Consider the following 13,498-nt stretch of genomic DNA (forward strand, 5'->3'; position numbering starts at 1 on the left):
CTCCTGAATTAGTGAACTCTATTGTTGTGAACCTTCTGAGTGCTCTGGAGATTCGCTGTTCCATCGCTTGTACAGCGTGTCAGCAATCTGCCATTTCCAGGCTACACCTTGAGGCTGACCAGCAGCAGCCGAGAGCGCGATGCGGCGTCACACCGTCCCAGCGTCTGAGGCCCGCACCGGCCGGGGCCTCCGCGGCTCCTGAACTGAGAGACCCCGCTCATGTTTTCACTCCATCCTTCCCCCCAAACCCAGGGGGGACGCCTCCCAATCCCAACGGGTCGCGCCGCTGCACCCCGGGGCTGCCGCGGTCCCGCTCCGCCGCGCCCGGCCGGCGCGGAGCCCTCGGCCAGGGTTCGGCCAGCGCGGCCCCGCCGCCCGCGCCCCGCCCGCGCCGCCGCCGCTTCCGGCCGCGCCCTTCCGCTCCCACAGCGCCCCGCGCCGCATCATGGACCACAATGGTGAGCAGGGGGAGGCCGGGGGCCCGTCCGTGCCCGGCCCGCCGGGCCCGCGCCCGCCGCCGGACGGGGAGCGGCCAAGCGGGGCCGGCGGGCGAGGGGCGGCGCAGGGGCGGCGGCGGCGGGCCCGGCCCGGCCCCCGGGAGCGCCGGCGGGGCTCGGGTGCGCCGCGGGGCCTGCTCCCTGCCCGGGCAGGCGCGGCGGCCCCGGTGCCACCTGCGGCTCGGCGGCGCCCGGCGCTGCCCCGCCCCGGGGCCGCTCGGCCGGGCCGAGGGGCCGCTGCCGGCGGGACGCCCCGTCCCGAGCGGAGCGGCGGCCGCTGGTTGTGCCGGCCGGGCCGGGGTGGCCGGGCCCGGCAGCACCGGATGCAGCCCGTGACGTCCCGGAGGTGGGGGAGAGACGCTCGTTTGCCCGCGGCGTTTGCCGGCATCGGTGCCCATAATGTGTTTCCTGATTCCGTGTTTGTTTGTGGCCCGAGAGGAAACTTCCTCGTGTGCCTTAATTCGGTTTCGTGGTTTAAGTGTCGTTTGCCGGTGAGCGCGCTGGCGTAGCTGGGATCCTTTGCTAGTTAATGCGCTGGCGTAGTGCAATGGGTAAATGAATGGACGTAGGCTTCGTGCTAAGGTGGTTTTGGAGGTTTTTTTCCTTTCCCTTACAAAAGACTGCATTATGACTCTATCTGTATAAAGTATTTGGGCTGTATTTGTGAATTTTAATAAAGTTTGAAATGCAAAAATAAAACTTAAGTTGATGAAGGTGACATTTCAGTAGGTTGCATTACTTCTAATTAGAGCTTCTTTTAAGTAGTCTCAACAAGTTTGGTATGTTTGTCATAGTTTTTTCTGCACATAATCCTGCAAATTATGCTCCTGCAGACTGGAATTTATTACTCTTCCATGAAGCATGAGTGACTAATAAAGTTGCTAGTTTGGGTTACTTAAGCAGCTAACTCATGTAAATATTCCTGCCTTGAAAGGATATAAGGAGAAAAAGTGATGGAACCTATTGGCAGTTCAGTGGATTAAGTAATAAATAGGTTTTTGATTTTTAAAATTCTTTTTAGGTATCCCATTTGCAAATGGACTGAGTTATTGCAGAGACTCTTAGTGGTTTATGGTGCTGTGGTTTTGTGTATTCTGGTAGAAATCAGAATTTCCCAAAATGTGGACAACAAGCGGCTTTACCTCTGAGGCCTTGGTCGAGCACTCCCTGGGGAAGCCTGATGACATATTTGAGTGTTTGCAGGTTCATCTGGACAGCTGTAAGAAATAAATGACCAGAAATAAAAACAAGCTTTATTGCTTTTGCCTTTTTGTATACTGCCTTTTAGAGTGAAACTGTCAACCATAGTTCTAAGAGGAGTTTGGTCTATCTGAGGAAACTGAGGGCTTTTGATTTGGAGGTACAGGACTGTCAGGGCACTGTCCCAGTTTGAAACGGACAGAGTTCCTAGCTCTGCTGGTAGCTGCTGAAAAACTAAGAGCAGTCCCGTTTTTTCTTGGTTTTGCTTCTACTCGTTGCATTGTGTGTGGTGGTTATAGGCTTTGAGAGGCAGCAGTTGGTGAGGCATTGTGCAGAATTACACTAATGAACCCTAATTTCAGCATCCTGCACTGCAGTCCCTTGGGACATCTGCAGTCCCAAAGGCTGGAGTTCCCTACCCTGTGGAACTGCAGGGCTTTAACTGCTCGGGGCTCACCCCTTCCAGACTGAGCATGCCCTGCTTTGAAACACCTGTGGCACTTTCAGTTAAAATCCCAGTGAGATGGGAAGATTTGTAAAGGATATAACTTCATTTTTGTATGAAGGAGATGCTGTGGGGTGGTTTCAGATAACTCCCTCAACCTCCAGTGAGTTTGTCTCCTCATTGGTGGCACTTGTTGCATTGCCTGGTCTATCTCTTGGAGCCTGTACCTGCTGTTGCATGTGTCAGGCTATTTCTTGCTTTGTTCACCCTGGTACTTAGATGTAAATCTGGTTAAGGAGGATTTTGTATATAGCCGAGAACAGTAATTTTCAGTTTAGGAAGGATACAACTACATATTCCTAAGTACCAGTATTTTTGTGATACTTTATTATAAGCTTCTAAGTGATATGTCAAGATGTTAATATATGAACAGTTAATATGAATATATGAATATATGAATAGTTGCCTTCCTACTTTAATAAACAATATACATAAATTGTAAAAGTTATCCTTTCATGTAAGAAATTCCACGTAGTCAAGGTTGTACAAAGAATTGACTCTCCAGTGCTCTTCACACTGTGAGAAGAGCTACAAGGTTAATGTTTCTGTTCTGGAAAAATGTGTGACTAGCTAGGTTATTTTAATAGCTTTATTTTTAAACTAGATTTCCTAAATTCGTTGCTGGTCACAATACAGTTTTTTGACAGGACTTCTGGAATAAATTGTGTGTGAAGATACATATTTGTAGTGATTAAATTTTGATATGTTGTAGGAGTCTTAAGCAAGCTTTAAAAATTATTTTCTTAAAACATTTCTGTTAATATTTAGCCTCTTTAGAGACTATTAGACAAATGAAAAAAATCTATACTTTTTAAAATTTTCTTTCACAGACAATGATTTGCAAGGAACAAATAGTTCAGGATCATTGGGTGGTCTTGATGTCCGTAGAAGAATCCCAATAAAGCTTATTTCAAAACAGACCAATAAAACCAAACCTGCACCTCGAACTCCAAGAAATATGAACAGGATGCCTGCAAAGACACAAGCTGGTGATGAAGGTAAATTCATATAAATTCCCTGTAGTAGGGAAGTGTATTATTCTACAGCATTGTTCAAGACTTCACTCAGAGACTTAAGAGTCCAGGGCTCTGTCCAAACACAAAACAAGTTTTCAAATCTCCAAGTACTGCTGCAGTGTAGGCTTCAGTAGTGCCCATTTCCAAACAGGCTGTCTTACTACTTTGGCTCTACCTTTCTGTAGAATGGGCTCAGCAGATTGCAAGTGCTGTGGCATTGTTTGATGATTTCAGTAAAAATGACCCATGCTCTTAATAGCAGCTGGTGTCAATTACGAAAGTGTTGTGGTTGGCTTGTGTCTTTCTTCTCTTTCTCCTTTCCACAGAAGAATTTGATTATAACAAGGAGGAGCGATACGAATGTAAAGGAGGTGAAATGTTTGGCAATCAAAGGAGATTTCCTGGACCCATTTTTTGGGATTATAAGGTAAAGTCATGAATCTTTGCCTGTGTTTCATACCAAGTTCTAGATAGTCCTGGTAGATACTTTGTTAATGAAAAGGTTTTCAGTTATTTTTGTCTGACTAAAAATTCATCTTCTGCTTTCTCCTGTTTGTGCCGTTCTTGCTTCCTTTTCAGCTAATTCAGAAATAATGGGTATGTTGATCATAATTGAAATGAGAAGCTTTAGTGATGTTGGGGTTTGTTTTCTCATCCCCTTCTCTGTCCTACCAGATAAACTTGCTGGGGGAAAAGGATGATACACCAGTCCATTTCTGTGATAAGTGTGGATTGCCCATCAAAATGTATGGACGCATGGTGAGTGGAATGTTTCCCTTTAGATAAAATGATGTTTTACTGTGTCTGTATGAGGCTTCTAGAGATAACTGATTTCAACAGGCATCTGAATAAACAGCAGAATAGTACCAGGATGGAGCTGGAGGCCTTCACTGCTCAAGTGTTTTTGTTCCATCTCTCTGATTGATTTTGTTTTACCCCCTGATTCAATAAAGTGAGCCTGAAGTCGTTAAACAAAAAACAGAATAACCATCACAAAGGAAAAAACGTTCAGGTAGTGGGGTTTTGACCTTACACCACTTAGGTTTGAAAATAAGCTTTTTATCTCAGTTGAAGACTTGCAGTGAAGTTAGAAAATACTGTTCACTTTTATGTACCCTTAAAAATCCCTGAGATTAATTGAGATTTCTAAGTGTGATGTAACAGACTTCAGCATCTGACTTAATGACAGTTAATGCTTTTAAAACTTTCCTTCCTTGCCAGCAATCAGATTGCATGTGCAGCTTCTGTGACATTTCAGTGATGGTAATAGTGCAAGACTCAGACTTCTGCCAGTGTTTTTTACCAACACTTTACCCCAAACGACACTACCCCAAAACACCCCAAACTCAGCATAAACTGTTCCAGAAGGTTTCTGTGCAAAGATGCTGTAAATTGTTAACCACTGCTATGCTTGTTCACCTCATAGGTAACTTAGTTACTTTAATTATTATAAACTGTGTACTGGAGGGAGGAACTGTATTCTGCAGAATGACACAGATATTTATACATGATGTCTTACCAGAAATGTTTTATTTCTAGATACCTTGCAAGCATGTTTTCTGCTATGACTGTGCTATACTACATGAGAAAAAGGGAGACAAGATGTGTCCAGGGTAAGTTATCTCAAGATTTGTTATTAAAGGAAATGTAAGAAAGTAACTTAAATATCTCATTTCAGATACTCTATTAACATGACTCATTTATGTACATTTAGCAGAGGCAGTAGAGTACTCTAAACTTTCTAGTTCCTATTTCATATTTTGGGATTGTAAGAGATCAGTGTTTACTTTGTTGTTTTTGGGTAGGTAACCTGGTATTGCTGTAATTTGAAAAGGAGTTAAGTTTGATTTACTTAGGGAAAATGACTCGTGCTATGTTTTAATGTACAGAAGAATTTGTTTGAGAGATGCTACTTAAAAATTCTACCTCATGACATTTTTATGTTCTTTCATAGTTACATTTTGATATTTATAAAGTAGGTAAACTTCAAAATCATTGAAAAGTTTCTTTCATTGCTACAGTGGCGCAAAATTATCAGTTCTAATTTGGCTAATTATGTTAACAAGGAAGAATGGGTGTTGAGCTCTCTGTGATAACAATAAATCAATATTCTCTTTTAATTTAGCTGTAACGAACCTGTGCAGAGAATTGAGCAGTGTGTTCGAGGGTCTCTCTTCATGTGTAGCATTGTTCAAGGATGCAAGAGAACTTACCTGTCACAGAGGGACTTACAAGCTCACATCAACCACCGTCACATGAGAGCTGGCAAGCCTGTTACTCGTCCTCCCATTGAACCCGTACATCCTCCTATCGCCCCACCGCCGGCCGAAATTCCCGAGCGTTTCATAATGCCCCCTGAGAAACATCACATGAGCCACATTCCGCCCAAGCAGCACATCATGATGCCACCGCCTCCTCTGCAGCACGTGCCGCATGAGCACTATAACCAGCCCCACGAAGACATCCGCGCTCCTCCCGCGGAGATGTCCATGGCTCCGCCGCCGCCCCGCCCCGTCACTCAGGACACCTTCCGCATCTCAACGAGGAAACACAGCAACTTAATAACTGTCCCCATCCAGGATGATTCCAACTCAGGCGCTCGAGAACCGCCTCCACCAGCGCCCGCACCTGCTCACCATCATCCTGAGTACCAGGGTCAGCCAGTGGTGTCACACCCTCATCACATTATGCCTCCCCAGCAGCACTATGCGCCGCCCCCGCCGCCGCCTCCGCCCATCAGCCACCCGCTGCAGCACCCTCCGCAGGCGGCAGGCACCCCCCACATGGTGTACAGCCAGGCTCCGCCGCCGCCCATGACCTCTGCCCCTCCGCCCATAACCCCGCCGCCCGGACACATCATTGCCCAGATGCCACCCTACATGAACCATCCTCCTCCGGGACCTCCCCCTCCTCAGCACGGAGGCCCGCCTGTAAATGTAAATGCTCCCCCTCCCCATCACTATAATCCCAACTCTTTGCCACAGTTCAGTGAAGATCAAGGAACTCTTAGTCCCCCTTTCACACAGCCTGGGGGAATGAGTCCAGGGATATGGCCAGCTCCAAGGGGGCCGCCTCCACCTCCGAGGATGCAAGGGCCTCCTGCTCAGGCCCCCCTTCCTGGACCACATCACCCTGATCAAGCCAGATACAGACCCTATTACCAATGATACGAGCAACTATATGAATAGAGAATGCCATGAAGAGGATAAAACTAAATACAGAAGCCTTTTAATTAATTGTTTTGGGGTTATTTTGTTGTGGTTTTTTTAAGATACTGTCATTTTGACTGTAAGACATTTTGAGGTTTGAATCTTAAGTGATTTTTAAGCCTTGGGCGTAGGACTCTTAACTTCAAATACTCTGTAGTGCTAAAATAAGTGGCTTAGTAGACCACAGTTGCATTTTAACAGAACTCCTGTTGCTAGTGTGGCTAAATTGTCCTAAGATGATCACTTGTAATATTATTTCCTGGAGAAGATGAACACGTGTTGTACCATTCTGAATATTGTTTTTGTTAAACCCAGTGTTTTTGTTAACCTGTGTACAATAATTAAATTGAAATATGGTTGTAAATGTGGTGAGTTTTTATATGAAGTTAACATACACATAGTTCTGGGACACCATTTCAACACGTATACCTTCCAAACAGCAGTGTAGTGAAATACTAAAGGAACTTTAATGTTTCTCCTACTGCTATTTACCATTACTCATGAGGATTTCAGGCTGTAATGAATTCTTGGCACTAGAAATCAGACATGCAGAATTCTGCATTTACCACATTCCAGCTTTTCCATTTTTTTTTTTATGCATCAAAATTAATCTATCAAAGATAGAGCTTTGGGCGTGACATGAAACCATGTATTGTGGGATTTTTTTGTTTGAGTTTTTGGAGTTTGTTTTAAAGTTAGTTTTGCTTCAGAAGGTTATGTTTACATGTAAGCTAGTCAGTGGAGTTGAATTCAAACTACTGTGTTTACCTATGGCTGTGTTTGTGTGGAAGTGGCTGTGAACTGGCTTGCCATGTCCATGAAAAGCAGCTTCTTTTAGGCAGGGAACTCACGTTTGCCTCTCTTGTTTTATATAATGTGTACAGTAGGAGAACTTCCCATTTGGATAATATGAGAAAAGTGGTCTGAAATCCCATGTGTAGAAATAAAAAGGTACACATTATTTATCTGCTTTGATTTTGTGATATGGGTTTAGTTGAACGGTCAGTCATGAGGCATTTTGCTTTTGTCAAAAACTAGCAATATAAGCAGGCTTTTAGGTCTGGTTTTGTCCAAAATTTTTGTTGTATGAGAATACATTTGAAGAGAAACATAATATAAAATTAGAAGGTTCTTTTTTAGTGCAGCTGGTAGCAGAAGCAGACACTAACAAGACAGTACTGTCTGTTGGTTGGAGTGTTTATCTTTCCATTTCATATCAGTATTTGCACTGAACCATTGTTTTTCCAAATGCCACGTTTCTGGCAGTGGTGCTTTCCTTTGGGATTTTTTGAAAGTTTATAGTTTCCTACTGTTCTCAAATAATCTGAGCCATCTTAAAGCCTCAGCGTTACTTTTTATTTTGTAAAAATTCTTTTCCAGAATCATAAGTGTTAAATTTCTGAAAGAGCTGTGACAGTGCAACATTCCAAATTTTGTATTTTTGTGTCTAAACTTCATATTTTTAATTGGTAGAGCAAGGGCTCTTTAGATTTTTTCTTTTCTTGACTGCCATTGATTTCCTTGTGACCACGGCCAAATTTTTTAGACTGCCTTTCGAGTAAATACTTCTTTAGAGACAGGATTCAAATAAATTCTGGGGTATGCAAATGGCCAGTAAGTGTCAACTGCTTGAAAATCTGCTTAGCTGTAACATACTTCTTTCTAAGAGAGAGTTATTTGGTTTGGTTGCTCTGAAAACTAAGTAATTTTAAATAAAATACAGTGGTGAAGAAAAAGAGGCTGATTGTGATAGTGTGCTATGAAATGGGCTGGTTGAAAATTTACTGTTTCTATGCATGTGAAGGCAAAAATGGCTCTGCCAGCATTCTTTTCTTTCAGTTACTAACAAACACATGAGGAACTTTTGAGGACCCCTTCTGTCACTGTGAAGTTGACTGGGACATTTGTGTTACAGCACGTGACTTGGTCTGTGAGGAAAGCTGCATGTCTGATTCTTGTCCTTTGCCTCTGCCAAGGCAGGCTGAGGCCCAGCACAGCTGTGCTGCAGGGACTCCGAGGGCTCCAGCCGGCTGTGCTGGGGCACGCACGGCCAAACCGTGCCCCACTTCACCCCTGCTCTGGGTTTGGGAAAATCAGACATTCTGGAATGAGCTGCTACCCACAGTCACAGCTGGTGAGGAGTTGAGGCCACTCTTTCCATCGTGCTGGGTTTTTGAAGTAAGTCAGGTTGCAAGCTTCTGTTAGGTGTTCGCCCATCTCTTGACCCAGATGAAGAGTTCAAAATAGTTCTGTGTCCAAAGCTATTCTTGGGGTTACTGTTAAAGTGCTTTCCTGAAAATGCTGAGGCAGATGAATTGATTGAGGGAAAACAGCAGTTTTTGCTCCATCAAGAAGCACAGAAGATGAATGTATCTCTACCGTTGTCACTGTAGACAGTGTGTGAGAATTTTTTTCTCTGTATTTGAAACAAAGGTGATATATGTCATAGGGACAATGATGTATTGCCCAAAAAATCAGTGGGATCCCTTGAGCTGGTTAATGACCATGGACCAAAAGTCTGTGATAGAGAACTTAGCTGAAAAGTCATCCTATATAAGCAGGTCTTGGACTTGAGTCAAATTTCTATGTTGTCTTGTAAGAGGAAGATTTAAATATATTTTTTTAATTATTAAATCTGGATTAGATTATATCTATAAATCTATTACCTATGTAACTAAGGGCACTGTTGATGTTTCCATATTTACAAAGTTTAAAAATGCTTCCTCTGCTTGAAACCCTGTGTTAACTGTCTTTACAGTTTGTTTATGGGTTTTGTGTATGTTTTAGGGTGTTTTTTCTCTTGATTTGTTGGTTGGGTTGGTTTTTTTTTATAAATACCTGGTCATTTTACCGAGAGGTTACAAAATTCCTGTTTGTATTTAATTGTGCAATTGACAGAGATAGAAACGGTGAGATGTGATTTCTTTGGATTCCTTCTTACTGTAAAGACAAACATTTGAATTTAATTAATTAAGTTTATTTTGAATAAATATCCTTGTCTGTGGCAGTGATCTCCTTCCCGAGATCTCAGGTTTTAAAGAGAACTCTGACATTTTAAAGAGGAACCAGCCATTGCAGGTTCCTCTAACAATGTCGGGTAAGCAACAAAAAAGAGTTTGAGATGGCTTGTGTTCACCATGGAAAGAATGAAAGGACACCAGCAGATGGCCTGAAAACATCTGTGCTTTAGATGCTTGTCTCCTTAAACTCTGTCCTTGATTCTATCTCTAACTTTGCTTCAAGAGTTGCCTGCAGCCATGCATACTTTATAAACAGGGGACCATTGTGTGAAATATACTTTCTGTTTGTGGTGGGGTTTTTTTAAGACTGGTTACCTACATGTGATGTTGTATTTTTCTTCTAAAAAGAAGGATTAAAACTGTGAATTATTTTTTAAAAATCTGATCCAAGAGAATGATAAAATCTTACTGGATGAATTTTCCATTTCTTTTCACTTCCTGCTCTCAAAGGCTGTCAGAAACTGTTTTGTTACAAACTGAAGTGGAAGTAACTCCACTATTACCTAACTCCACTTTTGAATTTGCACACTTAGCAAGGGAGAAAACTGTCTTCTCCTTAGTGGAAGGCAGGTGTTCTCAGAAACACATTTGTGGATATGCTTTCCCTATGGATCAGGTCTGAACAAACCCCTCTCTTAAACTGTTTCCTGCTCCATAGAACTTGTGTCTGATTTTGAGTTGTTTCTCTCTGTGTGCATTGCTGGGCTGCTGACAAAAGCAGGCCCAGGTTCACAGCAGAAGGTCCTGTCAAACCTGGGAAACTGGAGGAGCACTATGGATTGGATTGGAGCTGCAATTGAATTTTGAATGTATGGGAAATAAGTTTGAACTTTTTGTATGTATGACACAGTCCAGTACAGCAGAGAAATGTGCAAGGTTTGGATTCATTTTCATCCTGATTACATTTCTAAAGTAAATATCAGTATTATACAAGTTGTATTTCCCTTTGTATTTATGGTGTTAAAAACAATTCTTAGCAAATCATAAATCATCTTGATACAGTAATTGTCCCTTCACAATTGTGAGCTTCTGTACTGTGTTCAAATGTATTATACTCACACTGGTGATTCACACTGACCCATTTGCAAGCTGAACTGGCTTAATTTTTTTGGGCAACATGAGTGAAAATAATGATGTTTAAATCCCCTTTTAGTCTTGACTTAGTCATGAGACACCAACTTTAGAAACTTTCCCTACTCTAAATGGGGTCTCTTTATTCTCTTGAGTATAAGATATTAATTTGTTGGTGTTTTTTCTTCTTTTTTAAAATTTATTTTCAATGTAGACTCAGTTCATGAGTGCAAGAGATTAAAGTATTAAAAATGCAGCATACATCTAGAAATGTGTGGGTGGAATAGCAGCAGGAAGCTGGTAAATTAGCTCAGTCATTATGAAACTGTAGTGAGCAATTTTAATAATAAAATTGAAGTGATTCTTGAGTGCCAATAGGACTCTGTAATACACTTCTGGTAATGAGAAGAGTGCTAATGTCTGCGGGCAGGCAGGAATGTTTCCATTTTTGTGTGCTAATGTTTCACAAAAGAACTTCAGCATAACTGCTTAGGGAAAAAACCCCAAATGAGTAACTAAATAGAAGTAAGTATGTGTCAGTCATCAAGGGTTTTCTTCAGTTTTATTTGCGAAAGACAATGCTTGAACACGCTTCCAAGATAATTTATGGTGAATTATTTCCTCCAGTAAATAAAATCACATGAGTGCTGATGATTGTTGCTCAACTTGTCCTTTGCCATTTTTGGGCCAGGTAAACTTTCAGGCATCTCCTTAGGAAGCAGAAGGGACCAATGCATACAGACTGAGAAAACAAATTCTCCACATTCAGCACAGGAATTAGGAATAGGAAACTGAGAGTAGCATTTCAATAAAGTGCTTAAGGATACTTCTTCCTTAATAGGAAATCAGTTTGAATTGAAAAAAATTCAGGTTTGGATGTTATAATCCACTCTCCATTGGGCCTGAGACGCTGAATAAATGCTTTTAATTTCTTGTTTCTGTATTTCATGTTGTACCACAAAGTGATAATCAGGCCTGAGAGTAGGCTTGAGCATCACTGGCTCTGTGGCTTCTCCATTTTCCAGCCCTCTTCTGGCTGTAAAATTGTTATTTAGTTATAAAGTCTCTGTACTGTGCTGAAGAGAGATAGGCTCAGGATATGTGATGAGGAATTAACATAATACCTGTCAGCTCTCCAAAAAGCAGGTATGGAATTTGGTTTTTTGCTTAATTCCTGAGTAAAATACTAAAACTCAGTATTTGGTAGTGTTCTAACTGAGTAGCAACAGCACCCAGTGCAGGATGTTTAGAAACCTAAATAGCTGGGTTTCTGAAAGTCCTTGTCTCAAAAATAAGCAATAAATCTGCATCAGCACAGCATCCCACAAGATGTTATAATCTGCATGAGAGTAAACGGCCCAGAAAAATGCTAATATTGGAATAACAGAGAGTTGCAGAAACAGCCAGTACCTGGCAGAAATATCTCATAAAGCATCCGAAGTACAATAGCTGCTGGTATCAACATTGAAAAATAAGGAGTAGGGTGATTTGAGAATATGGCAAGTAGCTGGTAGGGATGTGAGACATGGGAGTGCAAAACTCTCTGGCCAAGGCTGTCTATGCACCATGTCCATTTAAGAAAAGGTGAATAAGTTTGGAAGGAGGATTTATCCTCTGTGGCACTGTGCGGTGTCAGAAAAGTCATTAGTATAGAAATTAATTGTTCTGAGATGCACAATTTAGAAAATAATCTTTTTTATTAACCTGAAGCCTGTCCAAAAATCCCATATGGTTTTGAAGTGCTGTATGTGGTATTCCACCGGATACTGCACTTCATATATTGCTTTTGATAGGGATGTTTGCCTGGGTCTGTATAGGTGCATGTGAGCACAGGACTGAAAAGAACAGTTTGAGTCTGACAGTTCAGATTACACTGGTATGATGGGGTATCATGATTTTCATGAACATGTTTACATCTCATCCTAAAAGCAGTTTAGTTTTTTGCTCCTCTTGTTCCAGCTGGAAAGGATCTCACCATTGTAAAAATGAGGAACCATCTTCTAATACCTTGTTCATGTTTAAGTTTGTCCAGTTTGGTTTTTTCCCCTTACAGGACAATATTCTTTTTCTATCTTGCATAACTTTTCCTCTATGCTAGGTTAAATCCCCATATCTATTTGTCTTTTTGCCAGTCCTTAGATACAGGCTCTCCATTTTATAAAGATCCTCATAACAATTTTCTTCATTTACATTTGATTTCATCTTTCTTGAACTGGAGAGCTCAGTCCTGAAATTCAGTCTATTTAGAGTGAAATTTCCCCTGTGCATTGCACAGTATCAGAAGAATGTGTTGAGTTGGAAGAGACCCACAGCACAGAGCACCATTCCCAGGAGTCACCCCATGTGCCTGAGAGCATTGTCCAAACACTTTTAGAACTCTGTCAGGCTGGTGCTGTGACCACTGTCTTGGGGAGCCTGTTCCAGTGCCCAGCCACCCTCTGGGTGAAGAAACTTTTTCTAATACTCAATCTAAACCTCTCCCAACACAACTTCAGGCCACTCTTTCAGGTCCTGTCACTGCTCACCACAGAGAAGAGATCAGAGTCTGTCCCTTCTCCTCCCCTCATGGGGAAGCTGTAACTGCAGTGAGGTCTCCCCTCAGTCTCCTCCAGGCTGAACAGATCAAGTCACCTCAGCCACTCCTCGTATGGCTTCTCCTCATGGTCCATCACCATCTTCATTGCCCTCCTTTTGGCACTCTTTAATAGTTTATTGTCTTTTTTATGCTGTGGTGACCAAATAACTTTCTTGTTCTGGAAAGATCTATGGTGTTCTATGTTTTTTGGAAGGCTGCATTGGAAGGGCACTTTGGCAGTGTGCTAATTGTGCCTGTCTTCAGGTCCTGCCGTGCTGATTATCTGGCACATGGCACGAACTTGACAGTGAATCTGCCGTGGCAAGCTCAGAAGAGCAGTGGTTGGTATGAGCAGCTGCTCACCCTCCCTCTGGTGTCTGCAGGAAACAGCATCTCTGTGATGCC

At 42.4% G+C, this 13,498-nt stretch overlaps 1 protein-coding gene across 2 annotated transcripts; it reads left to right on the top strand.

Annotated features, from left to right (window-relative positions):
• Positions 1-432: 432 nt before the first annotated feature.
• Positions 433-7,949, top strand: CBLL1 (Cbl proto-oncogene like 1). Of its 2 annotated transcripts, none has more exons than XM_084205929.1 (6): positions 433-458; positions 3,033-3,200; positions 3,545-3,645; positions 3,894-3,977; positions 4,758-4,831; positions 5,344-7,949. In XM_084205929.1, exons 1-6 carry the CDS (start codon positions 446-448, stop codon positions 6,383-6,385), a joined length of 1,482 nt encoding a protein of 493 aa, XP_084062055.1. In that variant the 5' UTR covers positions 433-445; the 3' UTR covers positions 6,386-7,949. The 2 variants fall into 2 exon arrangements, with proteins under 2 accessions (XP_084062055.1, XP_084062056.1); XM_084205930.1 differs by having other exon boundaries at positions 3,548-3,645.
• The last annotated feature ends 5,549 nt before the right edge of the window (positions 7,950-13,498 follow it).

Source organism: Fringilla coelebs (assembly GCF_963513975.1).
Source record: "Fringilla coelebs genome assembly, chromosome: 5".
Taxonomy (NCBI): Eukaryota; Metazoa; Chordata; class Aves; order Passeriformes; family Fringillidae; genus Fringilla; species Fringilla coelebs.